The 27,412-nt window shown below is 33.9% G+C and overlaps 1 protein-coding gene and 1 long non-coding RNA gene across 5 annotated transcripts; one reads left to right on the top strand and one right to left on the bottom strand.

Annotated features, from left to right (window-relative positions):
- Positions 1-10,355: 10,355 nt before the first annotated feature.
- Positions 10,356-24,554, top strand: LOC108338068 (uncharacterized). Of its 3 annotated transcripts, none has more exons than XM_017574743.2 (11): positions 10,356-10,515; positions 10,611-10,794; positions 10,917-10,999; positions 11,306-11,406; positions 11,926-12,021; positions 12,352-12,405; positions 22,060-22,208; positions 22,414-22,531; positions 22,658-22,745; positions 23,913-24,134; positions 24,233-24,554. In XM_017574743.2, exons 1-10 carry the CDS (start codon positions 10,392-10,394, stop codon positions 24,119-24,121), a joined length of 1,206 nt encoding a protein of 401 aa, XP_017430232.1. In that variant the 5' UTR covers positions 10,356-10,391; the 3' UTR covers positions 24,122-24,134; positions 24,233-24,554. The 3 variants fall into 3 exon arrangements, 2 of the variants coding, with proteins under 2 accessions (XP_017430232.1, XP_052736026.1); XM_052880066.1 differs by lacking the exon at positions 24,233-24,554 and adding an exon at positions 22,829-22,895 and having other exon boundaries at positions 23,913-24,043; XR_008250383.1 differs by lacking the exon at positions 22,658-22,745.
- On the bottom strand, positions 16,134-26,946 carry LOC108338069 (uncharacterized). Of its 2 annotated transcripts, XR_008250384.1 has the most exons (4): positions 26,795-26,883; positions 17,272-17,347; positions 16,615-16,877; positions 16,134-16,501 (listed from the first exon to the last, which is right to left on the bottom strand). It is a non-coding gene; the product is annotated as an uncharacterized LOC108338069 (long non-coding RNA). The 2 variants fall into 2 exon arrangements; XR_008250385.1 differs by having other exon boundaries at positions 16,134-16,877; positions 26,795-26,946.
- Positions 26,947-27,412: the final 466 nt, after the last annotated feature.

The following is a 27,412-nucleotide window of genomic DNA, read 5'->3' as shown; positions in this document are numbered from 1 at the left end:
TTTTGGAGCGTGTGAGAGAGTGTGAGATCTTCTAAGTGAGAGAGCTTTCGAGCGATCCTCTGGGTGTGAGTGAGATCTGAGTGCTGAGAGTTCTGAGTGTGAGAGCTTGTGGGATCTGAACACGAGTGAGGTCCTCCTTCGAGCGTGTCTAAGAGCTTCTCAGTGAACCCTCTATCAACTGAGACCCTGCCTCTACTTGCGTTTTTGAACGGTGCACTCCTCCATTTCCCTCCACTGTGTTTTTGAATGGTGAACATGCAGATGTCTAATGGATTATAGAGCCAAGATTCAATTTTCTCTCTTTCTTACTCTTTTAATTTGTTTAAATTGTTTTAAGGAATTTATATTTACGTGAGAAAATTATTAAAAGAATGATTTGCGATAAGAAACCAATTCACCCCTCTATTGGTTTGTTGAACACGTTAACCATTTCGTTGCACTGCTCTAACAATTGGTATCAGAGCTTTCTTTGATAGTAATTCAAAATGACGGGGCAATAACAAACCTTTGTTGAGGGTGCCTCTATCAATAGACCTTCACTGTTTATTGGAGAAAATTATGCTTTTTGAAAAGTAAGAGTGCAAATTTTCATGGAAGGGGATAGAAAGAGATGGATGTCTCGGCCATAGGGTTTCGACTCATGTTGAGTTTCGAGTTGAACTAAGTAGCTTACGGAGTAGGGGAGATAGGTCCAAAGCTACGGCGGAGGACCACTTGAATTGTCATGTTTAGGTAAATAGGAAAGGTGCAGTGAAGTTAGGAAGTTGACATACATTTATAATGGTGGTTTTATAGGCACAAGTTGCCTTAAATTGATAGGTGGTGCAAAGCTAATGGGTCGAACATGATTTTGTTTAAGGGAATGTATGTGTGGTTATCGCATTGGTTGTTATAGTCTTATTATGAATTAATGATGTTTGGTGTGATGGAATTGTAATAAGGACTTAACTACTATAATATAAATGTTATATTGGTGAGTTGGTGTTTATTCTGATATTATTTGAATGCATTGATCAATTTTGGATGATGTTGTAAGGGGAGCTAAATCTCTATGGTTGTGATTGTAGATGTTGTGTATTTCCTAAATCACGTTATTTGGTTTAGACGATGGGGTTTTTGATGGCGTAACTCATGCATGAGGGGTAGAGTTCTCTACCGATGTAGGTGTGGTTCTTAGGGTGTGCTGCTTTGATTATACTCATGGATGGTTTGAGTAGTAACGATTTAGAACTGTAGCTAGGGTTGCATAAGGAGAACACCTATGAATATAGGGTTTGCAAGGGGTGTTTTCTTTCAGGTTCATTATTCTTATAGAGTAACTTCATTCAGTTTAGTTGGGTAGGCACCCGAGGGACATTCATGTGAAGCTAGTAGTATATGATGTATGGTTTTGATCATTAATGTGTGTGGGTGCATTAGTTTGGGTACTAGTATGAAGCTATCATATTATAAATCGTGTTTGTTGTGATGTGAGGACAATAATTGGTGTTTTACAAAATGTTAGGATTTACGTTTGGTTGTTATGTTATTTTACAAAAAAATACATTTGGATATGCGTAATTGTTGGTGTGTTTAAAGATTCTGGGTTATTGTATGGGTTTTTGTGATGTCCCGAGGTAGTGAAAATGACTTTAACCAAATGATGTGGTGGTAATTGTATGTTTTTTCTCTAATGCACTTTATGTTGTAAATAATTGTAGTTGGATTAGTTTCTTTGCTACAAATTAATAAATGACTACAAGGTATTTGAATAGTGTGCTCTCAGTGAACTTAGAATACTTTGGATGAAGGATTGTGTTAATGTGTTCGAGTATGATCAGTTGATATTGATTGTTGTACTAGATTCACTATGCAGTATAGGTGATTCATGCTAGTATGAGTTATGGTAGTTGAGAATGATGTATTTTTCCTGTTAAATATGATTGTAAAATATTGAAGTATATGAGTGTAGGCTTTGATTGTACAATGTTTAAGTCAAAGATTGTTTTAATCAAATTGGAGGATAATGGTGTGCCTTGGGTTACAAATGGTTTTTTGAAATATCGTTTGGATGAATAATGTAAACATGATCAATTTGTAATTTGGTGCTAAAACTTGTACATGATTCCACGTCAATGAATGTTGTTTATGAATTATAGGTGGTTGTTAAGTGGGCATGTTTATGGTTTGGGGATCTATGTCTAAATTGTTCTAGAATTAATTTAGTTTATTGTGAATTTTTGTAGCTTGTTGTTTGTATGATGAAAATATATATAGTCTTTCTTGCTATCTATAGTTGTGAATAGATTATGGTTTTTGTTTTGTATGATACATCGAGCAGTTTGTTGTGATGTTCTTTTGATCTGTATAGAAATTTTTGTTGTTATAGTATCATGAAAATTCATGTGTTTAAAGTTTAAGTAAATTTGTGAAAAGTTACAAAGTTTTGCATGGTGTTTGTTTCTTGGTGACTGGAATTTGTGGGGACGAATTTTTTTTAGAAAAGGTGAATGTAAGACACGGGAAAATAGGGATCTTAGAAATAAAGTAGTTGAAAATAGGAGATATAATTATGGTGGGTTTAGATATTTAAAAAAATATATTATTATTATTATTAGATATTATAGATATTTTAAATGATATATTTAGATATTATTATATATAATTAGATATTATGACTATATAATAATATTATATATTATTGATAGACTCATTATAATAAATTAGAATAAAAAGTATTATTATAAGTGAGAAAATATTAGAGATAGAGTTGGGTGGATTCATAAATATTAACATACAAAGAAAAGGGTTCAAGACATATGGTTCTTCATTCCGACTATTCGGATCGTTAATCAGAGGTTTAGTTTGGGAGAAAATAGCCTTGCATCAAAATCTTTGTTTTGGAGCATTTCATAAAACCTACATTAGTGTTTTCGTTGTTGTGAAGTCATTCACCGTTGGATCGAGCTGCATTTTGGATAGTGTATTCCAGAAGTATGGTTTGTTTTTTCTAACCGTTCAGATTGTCAATCAGAGGTCTGATATGGGAGAAAACATCCTCGCATTAGCAACTTTGTTTTGGACAATTCTCATCTTCTTGGTTCTCATTTGTAAGCATTGTGCTTAGTTAGTTTGGATGATTGAAAACCCTATTTGGTATTTTTATCGGAGACTATTTTTGCATCCTATTATTGGGGGTATAACATGTCAATGATTGGATCTGAAGGATTCAAGTGATGTATTATATGTGTTTGAGTATGTTTACATGGGTGTGGGATGCTTGAATGCATGTATAATGTGTTAACTATGTTTCAACGTGATTTAGGGTTGATGTATGTATGTTTGAATGCTTGAATCATGTATAGAATGTGTTTCGCTTTGACAATAATAGATTATCATTAGTTAAAATCGATTATATGCGCATTGGTTTTGAGTGTAGTTTCGAAAATAATCGATTATCTGGGATGATAATCGATTATCTGGGATGATAATCGATTATCTGGGATGATAATCGATTATCTGGGATGATAATCGATTATCTGGGATGATAATCGATTATCTGGGATGATAATCGATTATCTGGGATGATAATCGATTATCTGGGATGATAATCGATTATCTGGGATGATAATCGATTATCTGGGATGATAATCGATTATCTGGGATGATAATCGATTATCTGGGATGATAATCGATTATCTGGGATGATAATCGATTATCTGGGATGATAATCGATTATCTGGGATGATAATCGATTATCTAGGATGATAATCAATTATCTAGGATGATAATCGATTATCTGGGATGATAATTGATTATCCCTTCCTATGTGATGTTTCTAGGTAAATTTCACTAAGATAATCAATTATCTTAAGTGATAATCGATTATCACAGTGCATTTTGGTGAAAAGTGACGAAGTTGATGAAAAATGGACGCGAACCAAGCCTAAGGAACTGTGGAACATGATGATAATCATAGATTGAGGTTAGTGGTTATGTTTAGGGTTAGTTTAATTTGAGGTTGACAGTGAAGCATGAGTGAGTGTCTGGATGTACCTGAGTATGTGATTGATGAGCATTAGAGTGGAGGATAAGTCTACTTTTTATACCTTGTAAATCCTGGTTCTATCTGCGGATAAGTATTTCCTTTTACTTTGTGTGCATTATAAGTAGATGATTTATAGGGGAGGCTACAAATGTCCTATAGGTGAGGCTACAGGTGGGCTGTAGGAGCGGTTACAAACAGTGAGGTAAGGTATAAGAAAGGGATGGACTCTTTTCACTATGGTATTATGGTATAGTGATGATCATGGTGTTATTCATGACTGGATAGTCATGATGGTGGTGTATCTATGATGATGATCATGGTAGTTGAGATGCTCTATGTTATGTTATGTTGATAGTGGTGTCACTATAATGGTTATAATAAGTAGTTAGCATGCATGTTAATTAGTGGATAGACCAAGGTTCTATGTATGAGATGTCAGTGATGATATTAAGGGTTAGAAATCAAATATTAATGATCGCAGTTCAAGGATTGGGGATCGAGAATCGAGTAATTTAGTATGATTGAATTATTTATGTTAGAGGATTAAGAATCTTATTGTTATTATTACTATGTATGGGGTGTTTGATTATGATTGATATAATCAAAAGGTATGTATCTTGTTATGTGTTTGATTATGGTTGGTATAATAAAAAAGGTATGTATCTTGTTATATGTTTGATTATGGTTGATATAATTAGTATGTATGAATCTTGTTGTTATGATTGTTTTATCGGTAGCTTACCCCATACATGTTTGTGTTTGTTTTTTTGTGAATGAAATTGTCGGTGATGATCGTATAATGTGTTATACTGAGTCGATAATGTTACAAAAGTTTCAGAGGCTTGATTGACTCGAGAGAGGATGTGGAATAACCTTGGGATTCATTTAAAGTTATTTTGCTTTACAAGTTAAGACAATATAATTGGAGTATTTCCTTCGTTATTTTATTACTCGAAATAATGTAATTGGATAAAGTTTTCTTTAAGTACGTTTCCGCACTATGATAAATTTTGAATTTTATCGATTTTTAATAACCTGTGACATCTTATAAATCAGAGTGTTACATTGCACCCCTATTTTTCTCGGATCTTACATTCACCCCTCCTCAAAACAATTTTCGTCCCCGAAAGCTGCACTCATAAGGAAGCATACACCATGCAGAACTTCAAATGTTTTCCCAAAAATTACATAAATTTTCAAAATGCAATAATAATAACATTTTTTAACATATCAAAAGAACACCATAACAAACTCAATGTATTATAAATCATAAAAAAGAAAACAAAAACCACAATTTATTCACAACTATAAATAAGAAGAAAGACTGTAGAGATATTAACATCATGTAAACAAACTATAAAGATTTAAACTAATAACTAAATCAATTCTAAAATAATTTACACATTGATTACCAAACCATATAGAAATGGAAACTTGGGACTCTTTCATTAGAGTCTCAATAACAACAACACACCAACAATTCGAATACAATCAGTCATCATCATCATAAACCAATGATCTATCCCACGTACCCTACCATACCCCCTGTTCACCAGAACCACCAAATTTGAGTCATCTTGTCATTCATCATCGAACCTATCCTTTTTCCGCATCCACGACCAAAGACAATTTCTTTCCCGCATCACATGACCAAAAGAGACATGAGTAATCGAAGCATCCTCTTCCCGCATCACACAACCAAAGAGAACCTCTTTCCCGCATCGCACGATAAAAAAGGATTTACTAGGTACGACAAGACGACCCCACACCAACCTATCATATCTTCACACGCATACATCCAAACAACAACACACATATACACAATTCACACATGAAAACACATCGAGAATATAAAAACCAAGAATAGCAAAAGTTAATAATGTAAGCTCCCCCTACCTGATTTTCTCGCTAAGACTTTTTCCTAGAATAAACAATGTCATTCAATAACACCCTTAAGCTCTTATAGATCTTCACTCGATCAAACTCTATTTATAATAAAAGCCCATAAGGAGTAATAGTAACCAACTAAAATAAAAGATATAAAATAAGATTAAATAAATTTCTCTTTAACTTAATTAATTCTGATAAGTCTATTAATAATATATATTATTATTATCTAACCATAATATCAAATTATAAATAATAATATCTCAATATATCTTTTAAATAACTATATAACTGTTAGAATATTTAACCTTTTTATAAAGTATTCTTATATCAATTTATTCTTATAAACAGTTTTATGGGGTTGAGTTAGGCTTAAAGTCTATTTCTTAACAATAACAATATTCAGGAATATCTTTTGGAATATCTAACAATATCTAATAATATTATTTTCTAATAGTAATATCTCTTTTAATCTCAAGATTATATCTCATATTTTCTTTCAACAACTTTTTAAAATAACAACAATTAAATCTTCAAAAAGACTTATATAATACCTTTTTATTAAATTTCCACATAATTTAATTTGCATATTTTCCCTTTTTACACCCCCTATTTTTTCCGGATCTTACATTCACCTTCTTCTTCAAAAGAATTTTCGTCCCCAAAAATCGCACTTGTAAGGAAGCATACCATGGAGAACTTCAAATGTTTTCCCAAAAATTTCATAAATTTTCATAATACAATAATAATAACATTTTTTTAACAAATCAAAAGAACACCATAACAAACTCAATGTATTATAAATCATGAAAAGAAAGAAAAACCTCAATCTTACACGTTAGATGACTCTATTATTATCTTATTAAATGAGTCTTATACTATAAAAACAAGTTTATCCATATAGTGATTAGACGAGTTTAATAATACATATTAAAATAATATGTTGATATATAGATTGAACGAGCCTAACAACACATATTAAACAAGTTTGTCCATGTAACACCCCGAATTAGGCGTTACAATTTATGTTCCATAAAATACATATATAAATTTTTTTTTTCAACACCAACAAAATATTACGTTCTTTATTACAACACAAGTCTTCTGAAAATAAAATTCCACACAGTTCATAAACTTTTGAAATTTAAAATTTCACACAGTTCGGAAATTCAAACATAGATTTATTTTAGAAATTCCCCATGTCTCCTTTTTCTCCCACATATCTCTCATCTTCTAAGCAAGTCCAGAATCATCTACTAATTCATCTGAAATAGTTTCTGCTCCCGTATAATATCACACATTATACGATCATTACATTCACATACACAAACACAAACAGTAGGGTGAGCTAACCAAATCAAGAAATATACATTATCCACAATCTTACTAATATCACAAGTGTGGCAATCAGTCCAATACCTGCATCTCAAACATACTCAAGAACAGACTATTACATTGATACTATATAATATTTCTCAAGTCAGAACTATCAATACATTTACTAGAGTCAATGCAACATATTATTAACATGCCTACTTACCAAAGCAAAGCAGTCAACAATCCTTCTGTCTACTTACCAAAGTAGTATAACCATGTGATACTGACTACTTACCAAAGTAATCTAACGAGGTGATCTACTTACCAAAGTAGTACAACAAGGTGATATTGTCTACTTACCAAAGTAGCACAATAAGGTGATATTGTCTACTTACCAAAGTAGTACAATAAGATGATATTGTCTACTTACCAAAGTAGCACAATAAGGTGATATTATCTACTTACCAAAGTAGCACAACAAGGTAATATTCCGCCTACTTACCAAATTAATACGGTTTATGCCAAATTAATCTCTCATTATCACACCTACTTACCAAAGTAGCGTCCGACTTCAAACATCTTCCCTCCCGACTTACCAAAGTCGTAGGAAAATAAATAAATTTCGAATTTACAATTATGACAATAATTCTTATACTACCCATCAAATTTTACCATAAACTTATTTACAATTCATGATTTAACTCAAATAATTATTACCAACTCAGTAATATTCAATATAATTTTATATTCTAATATAGAATATATTATATTACTTATCTTCAAATTTTCAAAATACAACTACACATACAATTTAAGAATATAATTATTCAAGAATTTATTCAATACAAATAAATTTACTATTTCGTGGAAAGATTACTCTTCACTCATATCAATAATTAAAATCTGAACCAATCAGACCAACGAACAATATGTTTAAATCATATGGTAAAATTTTCAGTCCAATCTAACGGTTAATGAGGCGGAAATCATAATTTATGTATAAATGATCCAAAAACATAAATTAAGTAGTATTGAGATCCCTCAGAAGATACGAAACTAATATTTATAAATCTGTATCTCCGATTTAAACTCTGAACGGTCAAAGTATGACACTATCTTTTAGAAACAACATATTAAAATTTCAGGGTAATCGAACGGCTAACTAAGTAGATATGAAGATTTTACCGAGGTAACTCAGAGACAGAAGTTTACGTGGTTCTCGGTTAAACTCAAAATGCGGAATGAATTCCTCTAAGCACAGACATCTAATTCCAAATCTGAACGGTCAAATTCACCTAATATGTCTTATGAACTACATACTAAAGTTTGGGCTCAATCTAACGGTAAATGCAATATATATGAAATGTTTACCATTATAACTTAAGAACAGAATTGCAGTGTTCATCAAATATTTCAAACTTTCGAAATTTCTTTCTCTAAACATAGACCTTCAATTACAAATCCGATCGGTCAAATTTTATTAATATGTCTTAGTGATCATATATCAAATTTTGAGGTTGATCTAACGGTCAAATAGGTCAAAATCTATATTTTTACCGAGACAACTTAGTAACAGAACTACAGGGGTAACTAATTTACTCAAACATGCAGGATTTATTTCTCCAAGTACAGACTTCTATTTTCAAATCCGAACGGTCAAAGTTTAGTAATAGGTCTTAGGATTCACATATTAAAAGTTTAGCTAAATCCAACGGTGAAAACAATTAATAAAAAGTTTTCACCACAGTAACTCGAAAATAAGAAATTATAATCATGAAAACCAAATTTACACAAGTCAATAGATAACTACCATTACCAAAATTTTAACACATTCATACTCATATTCATGATCATAACAAGAAAGGATTAGCTCCCCTACCTCTTCTCCTTGCAAGCAATTTTTCACTCTTGATACTCCTAGACCACCACCTTTGCTTGTTTTCACTCTCAAATTCAAAGAAAATTCTAACTTAAATTCCTCTTCTCTTCTCCTTCTCTCTTATGGCCTTAATAAGCTTATATCAAGAGAATGAAGCCTCTTGGAAGATGCTTGCAGTAATACAATGGAAAGAAAAAAACAAACAAATGAAAGGGATGGGTCCCCTTTACCAAAACATGCACCCATGTTTCACGGGAAACAAAACATCAACCTCCATGCTTCAATATTGTCTTCTTATTTTCCATATTAGTATTAATTTTTTATTTATTATTAATTTATAATTATGTCCCTCTTTTTAACCAAAGATGGCCAGCACAAATTGCATCAAATTCAAATAATTAATACAAGAAAAACCAAGCTAAACAAAATGGTAAAAAGAAATACAAACAATAGTCTTTATCTTACATATGCAAAATATGTTTGAAACTAATTACACTAACCAAAAATTTATTTATTTATTATTATTATTTTTCATACTTTCTACATACTAATGCACACCATAATTAATTATTCAAAACCACAACATACATAAAATTACTTTTATTTTTCTATAGGTCTTATAGTCCATGCACTAAGTCTATTGTTACACATTAAACCTATTTGTTCATATACTAATTTATAGTTTTAAAGAGTCTATTTTACATATTTTTACGTATCATTTATATTTTTATAAAATCTACTCTTGCACCTTTTATTTTTCAAAACCTACTATTTATACTTTTATAATATATTGACTTTTCAAACCTAAAAATATTTTTCAGCTTCCTAATATTTAAAACTTAAATATAAACTTTAAAAAAACTATTATTTCCTTCATCATCCTCTAAATCTATTTTAATAGATATAAAAACAAAACACCAAGAACGAGTTTACAACTAATTTTATATTAAAACATTACTTAATTATTAAAATCATTTTAAAAATAATTTTAAACCCAATAGTTTATTTTCTTCATTAGATTTCACCGTTATTACAAAATTAAATTCAGATGATGAATTCATAGAGATTATTTTTATTCAAAGCAACACGTTTTACAGAATCTATTTTGCAGTTTGCATTTGACTTTGACACCGTCTCTATCCGCGTCCAGGCAAGTCAAACCGTCTATCTGACGTGGCATTGACGGCTTCTTATCCGCCACGTGTTCCCGCCAAAGTCCTATAACTACTCCCAATAAAACAACATTCATTTTCTAATCCCCATCCTCTCCTCCACATAACGATGCCGTATTGCGACGTCGGAACGCTGCCATCCTCCCCCGTCGCCGACTCGCAGCTCAACAATGACATCAAAATATTCTACAGAACTTACGGTGGCGGTCCGACCAAAGTGCTCCTCATCATAGGTCCTTCATCATCGCTCCGTTTTGATTTTTTTTATTTATATTTTAACTGCCTTATAAATTTGTTCTGATTTTATGGACATTGAACGAACGGTCAGGGTTGGCTGCGACGCACGACGCGTGGGGCCCACAGATCAAAGCCCTGACAGGAACCACCGTCCCGAACGACGACGACGACGTCGTTTGGAACGGAGAAGAAGGCAATGGCGGCATCCATGTATGCGCGTTTGACAATCGCGGGGTTGGTCGCAGCTCCGTGCCTGTGGAAAAATCTGAATACTCGTGAGTTGTTATATTGAAGCAACGCTGCGGTTTGCGATATTCTGCTTCTTCTTTCGGAAATTTTAATAAGATTGTTATCGGTGAGTTTTATTAACTTGTGGTGTGGTGGTTGTTGGGTGCAGAACCAAGATCATGGCGAAGGATACAATTGCTTTGTTAGATCATCTGGGTTGGAAAAAAGCCCATATTTTTGGGCACTCCATGGGTGCGTGCCTAGTCTTTTCTTTTATACCTGACTTCTTAAACAAGGGCGTGAAGGGAAAATAAACAAGAAAATAAAATGAATTGAGGTGTTTTAAGTTATGCATATTTGTCAGATTAAACTTTTAGAGAATTTGGACTGCAGAGCTTTTATAAAAGCTAAAACTTCGCAAGTTAGATTTTAATGTATGAGAAAAACTTAGTTCATTTTATCTTTTTCTTTTCTCCTTTAAGGACTTATCCAGAAGTTATTCAAACTTGGCCTCTAGGTAGGTTTGTGTAATTTAACTACCTTTCATTTCATAAACAGGAGCTATGATAGCTAATAAAGTAGCAGCAATGTTTCCTGATAGAGTACTTTCCTTGGCGTTGCTCAATGTGACAGGAGGAGGTTTTCAATGCTTTCCAAAGGTATTTAATTTTTCTTATGATCTTTCCGAAACCTCCAATTAGTGGCGGAAGAAACTCTTCCTTTACTGTTTCCATAGATGGGATTGAATTTCAGAGAACATTGAACTGCTATATCAGAAAATTAAGTTGGTTGGTTGGTAAACATCCCCTGATCTCTCATCATCATCTTGCATTGATTGATGACTGTATCTTCAATATCTGGTATTTATCTTTTGTCTTCTTTAACAATTGAAACGGAAGAGCTGTTGAAATAGATAATAAATTTCCATGGGGTTGACTCTTGTTAAAGGAAAAAGGGAAAAGGAAACAATATATACTTTGACTATAAGAAAAGGAAATGGTAATTCTCATACTTCAGATGCAGCTATTTGAAATTGACCATAAAGATATTTCACATACCTTAAATACAGGAAAGATATATGTATGTGCAGTGACACATACCATTGTTTTGGCTGGTTTAGATTTTAGGCACCATACCTCAATCCCTACGAGGTGGCTTACTCATTTAATGTTTTGCAGTTGGACCGACAAACGTTCTCTGTTGCTTATCGTTTCGTGAAAGCTAAGACTCCTGAACAAAGGGCTGCTGTTGACTTGGACACCCATTATTCACAAGTAAGAACCTTTTCTTGCTTTTGTTCATTATTTTTGTTAATGAATAACAAGTTGTCTTCCTAACCTTTGTGCCCACTTTTTAATTCCTTTGATTCCACAAAGTGCATTGAGCCATAACTATAACAGAACTAAGTGTGGATAAAAAAGTTGAACCTCTAAATATGTAATCATATCAAAGAGTCTTGCTGTTATAATGAATATTAACATTGAGACGAAAGTTGTGTATTTGTTGTCTTGAAACAACTCTGATCTACAGTTACTGATATCTTAAGAGAGTTTATTCATTTTTTTCCTTGGGGTCTTAAAGAATAATTTATGTTTGTCTTGCAGGAGTATCTTGAGGAATATGTTGGAACAGATAAGAGGAGAGCCATCTTATATCAGGTACAGTATACCAAGTAAGCTTATCTTAATTAAGTAGACGTTAAGTCTACTTGAAGTTTATTACTTTGTGTTGTAGCTGTGTGTTAGTTAAACAGAAGCACACAATACACATTTACTAAGATGAGTGTAAGATACAGAAGTGGTGATAGGTTTAGTGGCAAGGTTTATGTTAGAAGAAATATAGGAGGTAGGTAGTTATAACTTCCTGGCAGGTTATAACTTTCCGCAGTTGTGTTGTGTAATTATCTATTATATTTTGTTTATGTTGGGTTGATTTTAGGAGGGTTTTTTTTTGGCTAGGAAGGGGTGGACAAAAAAGGAAATCTGGAGAGTAGGGTCCTTTAGAAAGACCTGGTGGATTGTATGTTGATGATTTTCTATTTTTAACATTTCGGTAGAACATTATGTTCATTTCTAATTAAGTCATCTGTTAATCTATCTATCAATAATCTAGTGATTTCTGAATACCTATCAATTTGGTATTCAGAGCCACTTTCTTGGTCTTGCCGGGGTGTGGAGTATGGTGAATACACGAATGGAATCCAGACCGGATGTAGTGGAAATGATGTTACGGGAATTTTTGCAAGATAAGGCCCACCAGGAAAATCAGACTCATGAGTGCTTCAAGCGATTGGAGGACATGATTCGAGGCTTAACCGGGGAGGTCGAAACATGGTCTTGTAGCCCTACCAAGGGTGAACCTCCTTCGGTGTCACATATTGGTCATGGGTCACGTTGGGAGCAAGAGACAAGTCTCAATTTGTCTTCTTCCAAATGGAGGAATTGGACATTCTAGTATTTGTAGGGGCAGAGGCGTATGGATGGACTCATCATCTTGAACGTTATTTTCGGTTGAAGGAAGTAAGTGCGGAGGAGCAAATGCAGGCTGTCATTGTTGCTTTGGAAAGGAAGGCCTTAAATTGGTTTCAGTGGTGGGAATCCTGTAATCCAAATCCCACACGAGAAGCCTTCAAGGTGGTCGTCGTCCACCGGTTTCAACCAACGATGCTTCAAAATCCTTTTGAAATTCCGATTGGTTTGTGTCAATCGGGTTTAGTGGAATATTATATTGAGCAATTTGAACAATATGTTGGGTTTCTAAAGGGGATTCATTATAATTATTTGGTTGGCATTTTCTTGAATGGGTTGAAGGAGGAAATCAAGGTTGAGGTTAAGTTGTATGAACCTATCACTCTTCTTGAGTTAATGATGAAGCCCCAAATGGTGGAAGAAAATAGTAGAGTAATCTCCAAAGATGGCTTTTTCCCTGTTCAACGCACTACTCCTGCCTCCAAACCTATTTTCGTGACTTCGCAGTTTTTCAAAGGATGGGGGAAACTTGGCTGGCTTTACTATTTCCAGCACTGATCGAGGGGAAAGCAGCGCTTCTGCAAGCACTTTTCGTAGTGTTCCTACAGTGCATCAGCCAGGCCACACGCCTTTTAGAAAATTGTCACAAGAGGAATTACAAGATAAAATTAAGAAGGGCCTCTGTTACCGGTGTGATGAGAAGTTTGGTCCTAATCATGTTTCTAGAAACAAACAATTACATATGTTGCTTTTGTTGGAGGAGGAATTGTTAGGTTCCTTTATGCAGGGAACCGTAACAGATGACTCTCCTCTCTCACAACACTCAAACAGTAGAAAAGAGATGAATGTATACGTATTTCATTAATTCTGTAAAGTATGGAAAAATAGAATTACAGTAAGTGTCCCAAGGAAGCCTCCCTTCCAAAACTGGAAAATGTCCAGTCTATTCCAAAAGTAAAATATTTGATTCCCCTCTCCCCTATTTTGTTTGTTATTTATACTCCCTCTCTCTCTTCTAACAACTAACCACCTTTCCTGCTACTTATTTCCTCCCTTTTTATTCTTTCGCCGCATGTACACCTTTAATGACCTAACAGGAATTCTCTTGGCTAGATACCTTTCCCACTCTTAATGATGCTCACAGGGAAGGGGTACAGAGCTAAGTACGACATTAGAACTATCTCAATATACTATGGCAGGACTTACAACTAGGAAGTCTTGGAAACTTTGGGTTGCAATTGGTCAGGAGCAAGTCGTGGTTTTGTTGGACTGTGGAGCCTCCCGAAATTGTATTTCCTAGAATCTGATTGCCAAATGTGGTTTACATCTAGAACCCACTCTTCCATATATCGTAGAGGTGGGGGATGGACATAAGGTGTAGTGTCAAGGGAAGTGTCAAGGTTTTATTCTGGATGTGCAGGGTTTGAAAATTCAACAATTTTTTGTTTTCACATTGGGAGATGTGGATGTTATTTTGGGATTGGATTGGTTGGCTTCACTTGGGAGGTAAGGGCTGATTTTGGTAGTTTAGATTAACAATTGGTAAGGGGCCTAAGGAGCATATCCTTTTGGTTGATCCCACTTTGTCCAAATCCGAATCTTCTTTAAAATGGTTTGTGCTTGAATTCAAGTTAGAAGGCTCCTGTTATGTGATTAAATGCGAACAACGACGAACGCCAGGTTCTTGTTCAGCTTTTGCCAATTTTGGAGATGCTTGATGAAATATTTAGGATCCAATTAGCCTCCCTCCCAGTTATACATCGTGAGGAAGGCACTTCTATTCCTAATCTTCGGCCCTACTAATACTCATCATCAAAAGAATGAGATTGAATGCTTAATCAAAGAAATGTTGCACGCGAGAATTATCATACCTAGAATAATTCCTTATTCTAGTCCAATCGTATTGGTCAAGAGGAAAGATGGCGGGTGGCGGTTTGGTGTGGATTATCGGGCTCTCAACAAAATAATTGTCCCAAACAAATTTCCTATTCCAGTTATAAAGGAATTGTTGGATTAATTTACCGGGGAAACCACATTTTCCAAGTTAGATTTAAAATTTGGTTATCATCAAATTCTTATGAGGGAGGGGGGGACGTTGAGAAGACTAGCTTTTCGAACTCATGAAGGCCAACATGAACTTATCTTAAGTAAATAGTCCAAAGACATGTACCACCAATTTTGGTAGAACATTATGTTCATTTATAATTAAGTCATCCGTGTTAATCTATCTATCAATAGTGTAGTGCTTTCTGAATACCTATCAGGTGGTTTCTCATCTTCGTAAGTAAATAATCCAAAGACATGTACCACCAAGACTAAAAAAGGAATATACCAGTATCAAAGCTTTACATTTCAAACCAGTTATTTATTGTTTTGTAAATTTCATTGAGAATCCCTAACTTGAACTGTAGGACTAGACATGTCTCAGGATTCTTGTTGCAAAGTGTAATATAAGGGTATACGTGCTTGGATTGAGAATAAGATAAGGGAGGTTTTGATACAATTACCAAAAATTAAAAGAATTTGCACCACAATGCATAGAGGTAGAGGTAAAAGAGAGAGAATAGAAAGACAAAGTGAGCTGTGAATTTGTATTGATTATTGAGAATTTGAGAGTGTTAACATTCCCCAAAATGAGTTTCCAAACACCTCCTGCCACAAATATTCCTAGAAACATATAGAGTTCGATAAGCCTAAGGATGATCTTCACAATGAGTTTGATAAGCCTAAGGATGACCGCCACAAGAATAAGTGAATTTTTAATAAGATCAAAGACATAAGGAAAAACTAGTAGATAAATACTCCCACTTTTGTCAAATATCTTGCTTTTTTTCTGATTTCAAAATGTTTTAGTACAACTTTAGTTTCAGAGTTTTGCCTCATTTATAAGTAATAAAAGAAAAGAAAAAATAAAATCCTTAATCACAAATAAAGTTAATTTTGCCAACTTAACTAAATACATTTTAAACTTGTGGTTCCAAGTTCAAATCCTAACTTCAATCAATATTTTGAACAATTTGATATTATCCCTCCAAGCATGTTATACATGTAATCAACCTAGTGTCCTAAAATTGTTGGGCCTTCCACAATTTAGCCTACATTAGATGAGCTACCTTATGCTGTAATGCCTTGTCTTTTCTGTGCCTTCTATAGTCATGGATCCACCTAAATCTTGAACTTGGTCTTGGTCTTAATCATTCTAATCATGTCCGTTAGCTTCGATGTCCATGTCATTCCCTTGTTACCTCTTGAGAAAGATTTGTTGTCAAACCCAAATCTTTATCCTCTGCAATAAAAGGAGATAAATCAAAAACATTAAAAGTGCTACTAACATTATACTCACATGGAAAATCAATCTTATAGGCATTGTCATTGATAATTTTTAGCATTGAGAATGACCTATCCCCTCTAGGTTGGATCTTGGATTTTCTTTATTAAGGGAATCATCTTCCTCATGTGTATTGATATGGAACAACATGCCTAGATAGAAAAGAAAACTAAGAACTAAACAAGAATAATTAGAAATAGAATTAAAAGACTAAAAATGAAAGAGAGAAAGGAAAGGAAACTTAGGAGAATGAAGTCACGCCACTTGGAAGGATCCAAGATAAGTGCCAAGGAGGATCACCACTAGTCCTTTCCTATCTTGGACTGAGGCAAACCTAGAACAAAATTCATAGAAATCTCAATCTAAAGATGTTCAAGAACTGGAAATGGAGTAGACAAACCATGTGGCATAACTCTCAATATAGCCTTCTTGCATACAAGACATTTATCAGTACACTTATGCATGTTATGCTTCATGTGTGCCTCTCTAATAAGCAAGTCCCTAACTGAACCATTAGGTACACAAAGTCTCTTACCCCATAACAACTACCTACCATGGTGTAAACTGCCCATAAGATGGAGTATGAGAACATGTTTGATATTCATAAGAAAAGTCAGTATCATGCTCGCACAATTCATTAGTGCACTCAAAACCAAGAAACTTAGTTTCAAGGTTCGACAATAATGCATGGCTGCAAGAGACTACATAAAAAATTACATTATTCTTACCTTTCTTATGTCTAATAACATATGGAAATTGTTCAAGAAATTCCACCCACTTGCCTCTGGTTCAAGTGTCCTTTTCCTTTCAAATATTTCAAAAATCACCATGAATAACAAGTTCTTTGGACAAGAGATAATAATGTGAAGTTCGCAAAACTCTACTTAAAGCATACAATTCCTTATTATATACAAAATAGTTAATAAGACCTCCATTCAAATTATCACAAAAATATGCAATGAGATGCCCCTCTTGAATCAACACAACCTTGTGCCTACTTGAGATGGATCACATTCAAACTCAGAGGATTTAACAAAATTAGTTAAAGCAAGAACAAGAGCATTAGTAAACTTTTCTTTCAAAGCAGTTAAAGCCTTCTCTTGTTGGTCACTCAAAAACACCATTTTTCTTTATAATTTCATTGATGGGCTAATGCATCAATAACAAATTTAGGGATGGTTACAGAAGAAATAAACGAAAGGAAGGTATAAACAGGTGAAGACAGTCCATGATAATTGTGTTGCAAGTCCCACATCGACTAGAGATAAGGTCAATTCATAGTATATAAGTGGGTGCAAATCTTATTTATAAGCCGGTTTTGTGGGGTTGAGTTAGGCTTAAAGTCCACTTCTTAACATGGTATCAGAGTTAGGTTAGAGCCTATCCTAGCAATATTTGTTGTTTGTTGGGCATATTGTTCCACCCGCTATCGGACCACCCATTAATGTCTAGTCCCACGCTTGAGATGTATATACCTCGGCGTGAGGGGGGTGTGTTGGAAGTCCCACATCGACTAGAGTTAAGTGAGGTGTAAACCTCACCTTACAAGCCGGTTTTGTGGGGTTGAGTTAGGTTTAAAGTTCACTTCTTAACAATAACTTAAAGTAATATAATGTGGAGAGAGATTACTTGTAGAACATATACCTTTTTGGAGGGAAATTGAAAGGGTAGACTTAGTTATCGGAGCCAAAGGAGACAAGGTAGTTGACACTTGAATTTAGTTGGAAGGATAGACCCATGTGCTTGGTACTTATCACAACCCCTCTTGTAAGGTCTATCTCACCCTTCAATGTTCTTGACACAATTTAAAAATGCAGAAAAGAGTAAATGAAGACTCAAATGGAATATATTTGATTCTTTAATATTGCTAAACAAGAAATCAGAAGGATACAACTATCCCACTGCCCAGAGCAAAGCTCCTAAGAGAAACTAAAAATAGCTCCTTCTCCAACTAAGCATCAAAATAAATGCCTCCCAAAACCTACCTCCCTGATTCTTTTAAACAACCAATACCCCTCTCTCTCTCTTCTAACCAACCTATTCCTCCCTAGTGTGCCACGCCACCTTTCCTAGTCTTTTTCCTCTAATATACTCTGCCCCACCTATTCTTAGCCTTCTCTTCTTGGATCAAGAGCTCAGCCCAATAGTGTTAGGGTTTGTATCAATATCCCCTTCTTCAAATAGAGCCTTGTCCTCAAGGCTAAATTCTGGAAATTGGCTTCGAGTTATCACTTCATCCTCCCAAGTAGCTTCATCAACATTTTGCCCCATCCAATGCACCAGCACTTGCTTCTGTATTTTCCCCTCTTTGTGTTGTTCTAAGTAGCCAAGATCCCCTCAGGAATTAGTAATTCCAACTTGTCATCCTCCAACCCAGTAGGAAGATCCTCCTCAACCTTATATTTTCCCATGACTCTCTTTAATAATTGACACGTGAAAAACAGAATGAATCTTCGAATTTGGTTGCAATTTCAGCCAATATGTCACTTCCCCAATTTTCTCCACAATCTCAAAAGGGCCATAATATCTAGCACTCAATTTCGGACTGACCTTGTTCATGACAGACTGTTGCCCATTCAGTTTCAATTTTAAAAACACAAGATCACCCACAGAAAAATGTCTTTCCTTTCGATGCTTATTGGCTTGAGTCCTCATCCTGTCCTAAGCTCGAAGCAAATGGGATTTTAGTTGTCTTAACGCCTAATTCCTCTCCAAAAGATCGTTCTAGACAGCTTCAACTCTCACTTCTCCTTGTACCACTTGTACAATCTGTCCACACACACATTTTTTATTAGGCTCGTGATTTTGTTCTTGTTCATGATTCACATTCTGATTCTGTTCTTGTGGGTGCTACTGTTGCTAGAGTTGCAGTTGTTGTTCTCACTTGAGATTTCTATGTGCACTTGCAGTTCTGATTTGTGCTCTTTCAAAACTGCTCAACAAATGAGATTATTTGCAGTGGATTAACAACCAGGAGCATATAATCAGGTGTTTTCAGTTGGAGTAGATCATCACCCTATGTGTGAAGCTTATGAAGACTGTTATATCAATCCCTCACATCAATACTCAAATTCAGGTTGCAGATATTCCTACCAAGGCTTTCCTTGCCTACACCATTTGTTTCCTGTTAGCAAATGAATGCTCCTTGACCAGTCACATGAATTGAGCATCAACTTGAGGGGAGGTGGGAATCAGGAATGATTTGTCTCCTTAACTATATTAATTCTTTTTCCTAAGAATAGCCTAGACAAATCATGAATTGATTTTGTTCTCCCCAATTATATATAATAATATTCCTAAAATAGGCTAGACAAATCAAGCAATAGGATATTTGTATTTATGAATAGTAATTATCCGTAAATTCTCCTATCATTATTTATAGAACAAATAAAAATGTACAAAGGCATCAAGCCATTTTCACTGACACCTCTAGTACGTGTCTTGTCACTAATCCTTTTAACACCCAAAAATCAAACTCTTTAATAGTTAATGTGAAATAAAGTTTTGCAGTTCTCCACAATCTATTAGCATTATTACCCTTGTTGCAGTCACTACTCCCCATAGTTTAAGCGACCTTCTTGATGTGAATCAACCAATACTATGTAATGATAGTTGAAATTCCTTGTCTTCTCATGGACCATCACAATCTTCCGCACCCACTTCTTCTTTTTCCTCTTGTAATACCATGACTCTAAACTGCTTGTTTTTGCACATGATCTTGACTAAACTTCACGTTGCATCTAAAACATTCTCCTTTATTCATCTTCACTAGCAGTTCTGCATTTGACCACCTTATTATTCTCCTTGTTGCGAACCTTGCTCCAAACCCTTCATTATTTACAGCTATGGCTCCGTATGCAATAGATGCACTTCCTTCATATGTGTCCCCTTGCCTGGTAAAACATTTGTTCGTGTTGCCAACACTATTTCTGTGTCCCTCCAAAGCTCCTATAAGAATTGGCTACCCTTGTCCCACTTTTTCCCATCACTTTTATCACTGCCCTGTTCTTTTCTTCTATAATAATTGCTTTAGTTATTGATCGAGCTAATCTTGTCTCATATAATTGAACTTCTGCACTAACATCTTCCTTGAGGCCAATAATCTTGTTCAATACCATGTATAATCCCAGCACACTTTACAAACTAGTCTACGAAATCAGCTGTCGTATCATCCTGTTTCAGCCCCAACAGCACTGCAAGAGGGGACTTTGCAACAGCTGGTTGAAACTTGTCTACAGTGGCCTTATTGAAAACCTAAATTGATCTTTTGGTTTCTAGGCATCCACGAATGGAACCAACTTGGTGCCTTACCTTCCAAAGAAAACAATTCTTCTTCATGCTCCTCTAATTTGGAAGTATCTCTCCAATATGTGGGCCCAACCATACATATCTTTCTGCCCGCTAAATGAAGGTACCTAAAATCTTTTCCAATGATCTTTGAACTCCAGGCTAACCTATTCTGCTTCTGACTTTGCTTTGTCAGCTCTGATCTCTGAGTTGTTGTTCTTCAAGCCTCCTAATCCTTTTGATATCTTCTTTTCTTACTTACACCAGTTGATACAACTAGTACCAAGAATCAAAAGAATTTGCACCACAACACATAGAGTGGAGGTTAAGAGTGGGAATAGAAAGAAACAGTGAATTGTGAATTTGAATTGATTATTGAGAATTTGAGAGTCTCGGAACTATCCCCAAAATGAGTTACCAAAACCCTATACTATAATAATAACATTGCTATCTGTATACTGTAACCGTCTAACTGACTGACTTGGGGGTTAGTTGGCTTTGTTTTCCCTTGTTCTCATTTGTTCTGAAGTAATAGGCCCCATGTTCCTCATAAGATTACTAGAAGACTTCTTATAGAAGGAAGAGAAACGAGTAACGTGGGATTTTCATTTAACCATTCTTAATTGTTTGGCATTCACTTTCCAATTATTCTCAATTTGCGAATTTTTGGAGGAGATATTAATAATTTCAAACATTTTGATATCCATGTGAATCTATATCTTTCGGTAAATTGGCTCAAGTTGAATATATATAACTTTAAGATCTTTAATTATTCAATCTCTAAAAATTGACCCGACTTTAGTACACATTTTACCTAGTTAACGTTTCAACATATGTACATTTATAATTATCCACATACATTGTGTTTTATTAAGGAATTCATCAATCCGTAACTCTCTACATCACTCAGCTGAAATCTTGTTTTCATTCTTCCCTTTTCTTTCTAAATGATATTCGAGTAGAATTTTAATACTGTAATGTGTAGTCCATTTTTCAAGGTTAACTTTACAAGTACACATTATAATAAATTATGGGCTTTCATTAGTGAACCCTTCATTTCATTTACCTTTCATTATTTTGGACCTTATAAGGGTAAGAAAGTGACATTTTAGTTATTCCCTTGTCTTACATTTCCCTCTCAACCCAGAAACACATGATACCTAATCATTATTCTGTTCTTCGTAAATATTTGAAATATTTTCCTAATTCACGAGCACCGTCTCTTTCAGCAATATGTTAAAGGTATATCTGCAACTGGGATGCAATCTAACTATGGTTTTGATGGTCAACTCAATGCATGTTGGACACATAAAATGACTGATGATGAGATTGAGGTGATCAAATCTGCCGGTTTTCTTGTTTCAATCATCCATGGCAGGTTTGTACTGTTTTAGTAAACATTTATGTAATGCTGCTTCATAGGAATGTCAGTTTCATAATATAAATGAGAATTGACCCCAGGCATACATAAACAGATTATTCAGACACAGAAATTGTGCTTGAAATTGGAAACACTGTACAGTTACTCAACTTCTGATTTTTGTAGTTTTATCCAATCATGGAAATATTTTCTTCACGTTCAGGCATGACATAATTGCTCAGATATATTATGCAAAAAGACTTGCTCAGAGGCTTTATCCAGTGGCTAGAATGGTAGATCTTCATGGAGGTCATCTAGTAAGTCATGAGCGGCCTGAAGAGGTATATTTTCCTTCTAATATGATATATTATATTCTTCATGATTTGAGTTAATAACATACTGGCAATTTGCACTGTACTATGCCTCTAAAGTTGCATTGGAAATGGACTAAAGCTTTTCTAATTCAGGTTAATCAAGCACTATTTGACTTAATCAAAGCATCAGAAGTGAATATGAACCCACATGATTGGACTAATTTGCCAAAGAAACAGTCTTGTAAGTATTCTAGGTTATAGATTATGTTGCACTTGGCAATTTAGTATGAGCTCTCACTATCATGCCATGACTGTTTTCTGTAGCTTGGTGGGTTGTCGGTGTGAGGTAATAATGTCTAAGCTCCAAGCAGAGACAGACCCACGTTCGTGGGTAAGGGGAGTGTTCCCACTCAAAATTTACCACTATCATACATGATTTTCCATTTTTGATCCCAGAACCTTAGAAGGTTGGCCCTAAAACAAGATCCCTAGGTAAAAATCTAACTTTACAAGCCACATCTTAGTTTCCTGTTTTGGACTTCACCCTACTTCTCCATTCTCACTAGCAACTACCGAAACCCAATTTCATTTACAAGTGTTAACTGATATTTGGTTTCGTATATGGTTAGATAATTTAATTATTATCCAACGGCCCCAGGTCTTCATAAAGAACAGAGACATGTTTCATCAGTGCATACCCAGTCGTAGTTGTGTTTACAGGTGAATTTCTTAGAGATGAGCTAGCTGTCATTCACAGCAAAAGAAAAATGGTGTTGCTTTCCGTGAAAAAACTAAAGAGTATCATTACTTGAAAATGCAAAAAGATTTACTGGGCATGTTGACCGAAAGGTTTCCTCCCACTAGGCCAAAGGCTTTTCAGGTCTGTCACTGGCTCCCAATTAGTAAAGACGTGGTGTGCTATCATATACTTCGTTATTTGAAGTACAATACATATATTACACTAACTGCATTGCAGACCTGTGATTAAGAAAGTGTATATTAGAAGGGGTTGGTATGGGTAGCAGTTGGTTGGCCCAGTTAAGGGTAGCCTTTCTGTTAAATGTAAGTCACCAACTCGCTATGAAACGGGAAAAACTGTATAATCTTTAAACCTGGGACTTGGGAGAATTTGAAAATTGTGAGGAGTGGATCAAGACCTCTCAAACCTCTGGAGCAATGTATCATTTTCATTGGGAGATTTTCCCTATTATTCATTCAATAAAATTTCAATTTCCTCACTTTTTTTTTATGTTGGTTCTGTCACAATATATTTTTATAAATTTAAGCTTACGGCGCTCAAGTTGCAATAATCTATATGTATGATATTGGAGATGTGTCGCTCAAGACAATCTTTAGGTGCACACTTTTTTTTTCCTAATAAGATATACTTTATACTGATCTTGTACAGGGTGGAAAGAGAAAAGGGTGTTGATTATAACAAACAATCAGGCTGGAAGGAATGACTCCCTTAAATGCCACGTGTTAGAAAAACTGCATATCTTCCTATTGTACTTCTTTGGTCTCCTTATGTTAGCATTTGAATATGGAAGAAAGCTTCTAAGAAGATTAAAACCAGTTCGAGTTGGAGGTTCCACCTTATATACTGAAAGTCAATGACTCTTGTTATTGGGTACCTGACTATGACTATTTTCTTTTCTGCATTATGGTAATTGATTTGATTACTTATAAAGATTTGAGGCTCGAATCCTTATCTCCTACTCGTTGCAGGTGTGATTTGTATAATTTGATATATCCTGAAGCCAGAGAGATCACAGCAAACTGAGTCTCATGCTTTCAGCAAACTGAATTTCAAAGAGCCAGAAAGCACAAACGAGAATCATGGAATTCTGCAATTTGAGGCATGGCACTAAAATATCCCTTTATTAGCAAGATGAATTCCATGTGCTTCCCAGAGCTAATAAAGGGGATGGACATCCACTTTCCTTTTTGTACACTCTAGTGTAATATAATTGATCGAATCTAACCCCGCAAATTCTGCTCCGTATCAGTTTTTGCTTAATATATTAAAATAAAACCTATAGAAACCAAATCACACGAAAAAGTAGTAAGATGATATGCATTCTTTTACCACATGATTTAAACGAATCACGGGATTGTCTATCTCTTGGGCCTCTTAGCAAACCTCAATTGATTTTCATAGTTGTTCACAACATCCATGTCTTTTATCCTGAATGTTTGGTTGAATTCAGGATAGAGAAAACCTGTAGGATAATTTTAATTGGTACGTTTGGTGGTACAGTGATTAACAGGGAAGGAGAATTAAAAACTAGGTGGATTTTATTAATATTTTTTTCTTATTCATTTCTATTTTGCTTTCTCTGTCTCTTCTAATTCCTTTTTTTTTCTTTCAAACTAACACCCTTAACTTTGATCTTGTTTCCCTCTAGCAACATTAATAATGCTTGTAAACATTCTAGCTACAAATTATATTTTAGTAAGAAAAATGATTTGATTCAACCCAGTGGGATTGATGTTGTCAGTTGTTTTCCATCTTTAGAATAGTGATTTATGTGCACTCAAGTTAATTAATTGTGTCCAGTGGCACTTCCATTTCTTGATATTGTGATAATAATATTATTAAAACCTATTGGGTTATGTTGTACCATTTTATTGGAAGTTTCACGTTTATCAGAGACATATAAGTGTAAATTTCGTTTTAAAAACTAGTTTTATGAAATTGAGTTAGGTTTAAATTTATTTTGTAATATTATATTATACTTATAATAATAATATAGAGTGTATTTTAGTAAGATTTGTATTAATTGAATATATTATTTTACTTGTTATCTGATTATCAATTAATATTTAGTTTTAAGTGTGTTTTATAATTTAACTTAGATTTAAATTTTACTGTTTAACAAATTCATTCGAAGCTAATTCAATCTTAAAAAGATTGATTGGAGTTAACAAGCTTATAACCATTTTATGTTAAACAATAATAGCAATGATCCCAATAATGTTGTCTCTTTACTGAACATGTCGCCTTTTATAACTTTTTGGTTGGTATCTCAATTTTTTGTTTTTGTTTAAAATACATTCAGATAACTTCGGGTTTCTACCATTTGGCTTGATCACTCTATTCAAGCAAGTCTATAATTTATTTAGCTAATTACTACTTGTTTATGTGTATTTTATCTTCACCGAAACGCACTAGATGTTACAATCATCAAAATCTAACACTAATATTTCTAGACTACTGTGGCTCATTCAATTGTAGTTGAATTATATAAAGAAGTACAAAGCTTTAAAAGAGACCTAATTCTTCCAGCAGTATTTAATAACACATGACTGACAAAAGATGACTAAGATTGATTAAATTAAGAGACCAAAACTAATAAATAAAATCAAAAGACCAAGAGTAAATTTTTGAAAAGCAAGGAACTAAAAGCATGGTTCATTACAAAAGTTACATGAAATTAATAATTCATGTAACAAAAATCTACACAATGTCACGTCAACATTTAAGGTAACGACAAGGAAAAATATAAAAATGATAACCCAAAAACTAGAGTAGGTATTATAAAAAGAAGTTATGTTTATAAGTTTTATACATATTTTGATTGCTTTAATTTTAGGTGATGATGACCAGTTCATCCGGCAGGTAAATTTTTTAACTTGTTTTATAAGTAGAAGAATAATTCTCATATTTCTAATAAAAACAGGCTTAGTATAATTTTTCTCTGTTTTTCAAAAACTATTTTATTTAATTCTATTCCAACATATAATTTGGAATTCCAAAGCATACCACTTTTTTTCTTTACTAGCGGATCTCTAAATTTTGTATACTAAGAGAATGGAACATGGATTACCAATAAATTTATTTTCACAGTATAAATTACACTCAATAAATCGTCCTCACAACAAGTGAAGATAAGGTGTTTAAACAACAATACCTACATCATAACTTTCCTAATACCTATAATTGTTAAAGATGGAAAATAACCTTCTATCAACAGGGAAGCAAGTTTTCCCATTCATGAAAAAATGTTCAACTTTCTATAACTTCTAGTCCACGGTGAAATCAACTTCCCCATTCATGGAGAAGATTGAGCCTGAATTAAAATATTTCACATCCTTTAGTTTTCCTAAACTAACATACGTGTTGAATAATAGATGATAAAAAGAAAATAAACGGTAATACGGCCTCTGCATTTCAAATACAAAAACTGGAAAAGAAAAAACATTTATTCCTCGTATCGTATGAATAGAAATTTGCATTATAATGAATGTAACTTGTGTCCAACATCAAGAATGGTGAAGAAATCGTACCTGGTAGCTGGGTTGGTTTTTCTGAGACGTGGATGAGGAGTTTGAATAGAGAAGAAAGGGGAAAGATAAATGACAAAGAGAATATGTTTGATACCAAATAATATACCTCACTCGCTAGCAAAAAAAGAAGCTCTGAGCAAATATTCCGCAGGAATATGCTCAGTCCCATGAAATTCTAGTTCTGTTCGAAGGGTCCCAACAACTAACCAATTACGTTAGGAAAAACCAACTTAATACGTCTTTCAACTTTTATTAATAAAACACAAGTTACACACGAAGGGCATGCATGGAAGTTTAGGTACGTTTGAACGAAACTTAGAATAATCAATTTTACAAGAGAAAAAAATATTTTTGATAAGGTAAAGTTAGTGTTATATATAAGAATTTAGAAAATACATATATGAAAGAACTTTATTTATTTATTTATTTCTTCTAAATTTCTTTACAAAAAACTTATTTATATATATATATATATATATATATATATATATATATATATATATATATATATATATATATATATATATCCCTGAATAGATGCTTTATCTTAAATTTAGAATATCTTATAAATTACATATATATAGACTTAAAGTCTTGTATATAAAAAATAATTTCAAT

Source organism: Vigna angularis, chromosome 7, assembly GCF_016808095.1.
Source record: "Vigna angularis cultivar LongXiaoDou No.4 chromosome 7, ASM1680809v1, whole genome shotgun sequence".
Classification (NCBI taxonomy): Eukaryota; Viridiplantae; Streptophyta; class Magnoliopsida; order Fabales; family Fabaceae; genus Vigna; species Vigna angularis.
Note: the sequence above shows the minus strand (reverse complement) of the source record. Positions and strands in the feature narration are given on the sequence as shown.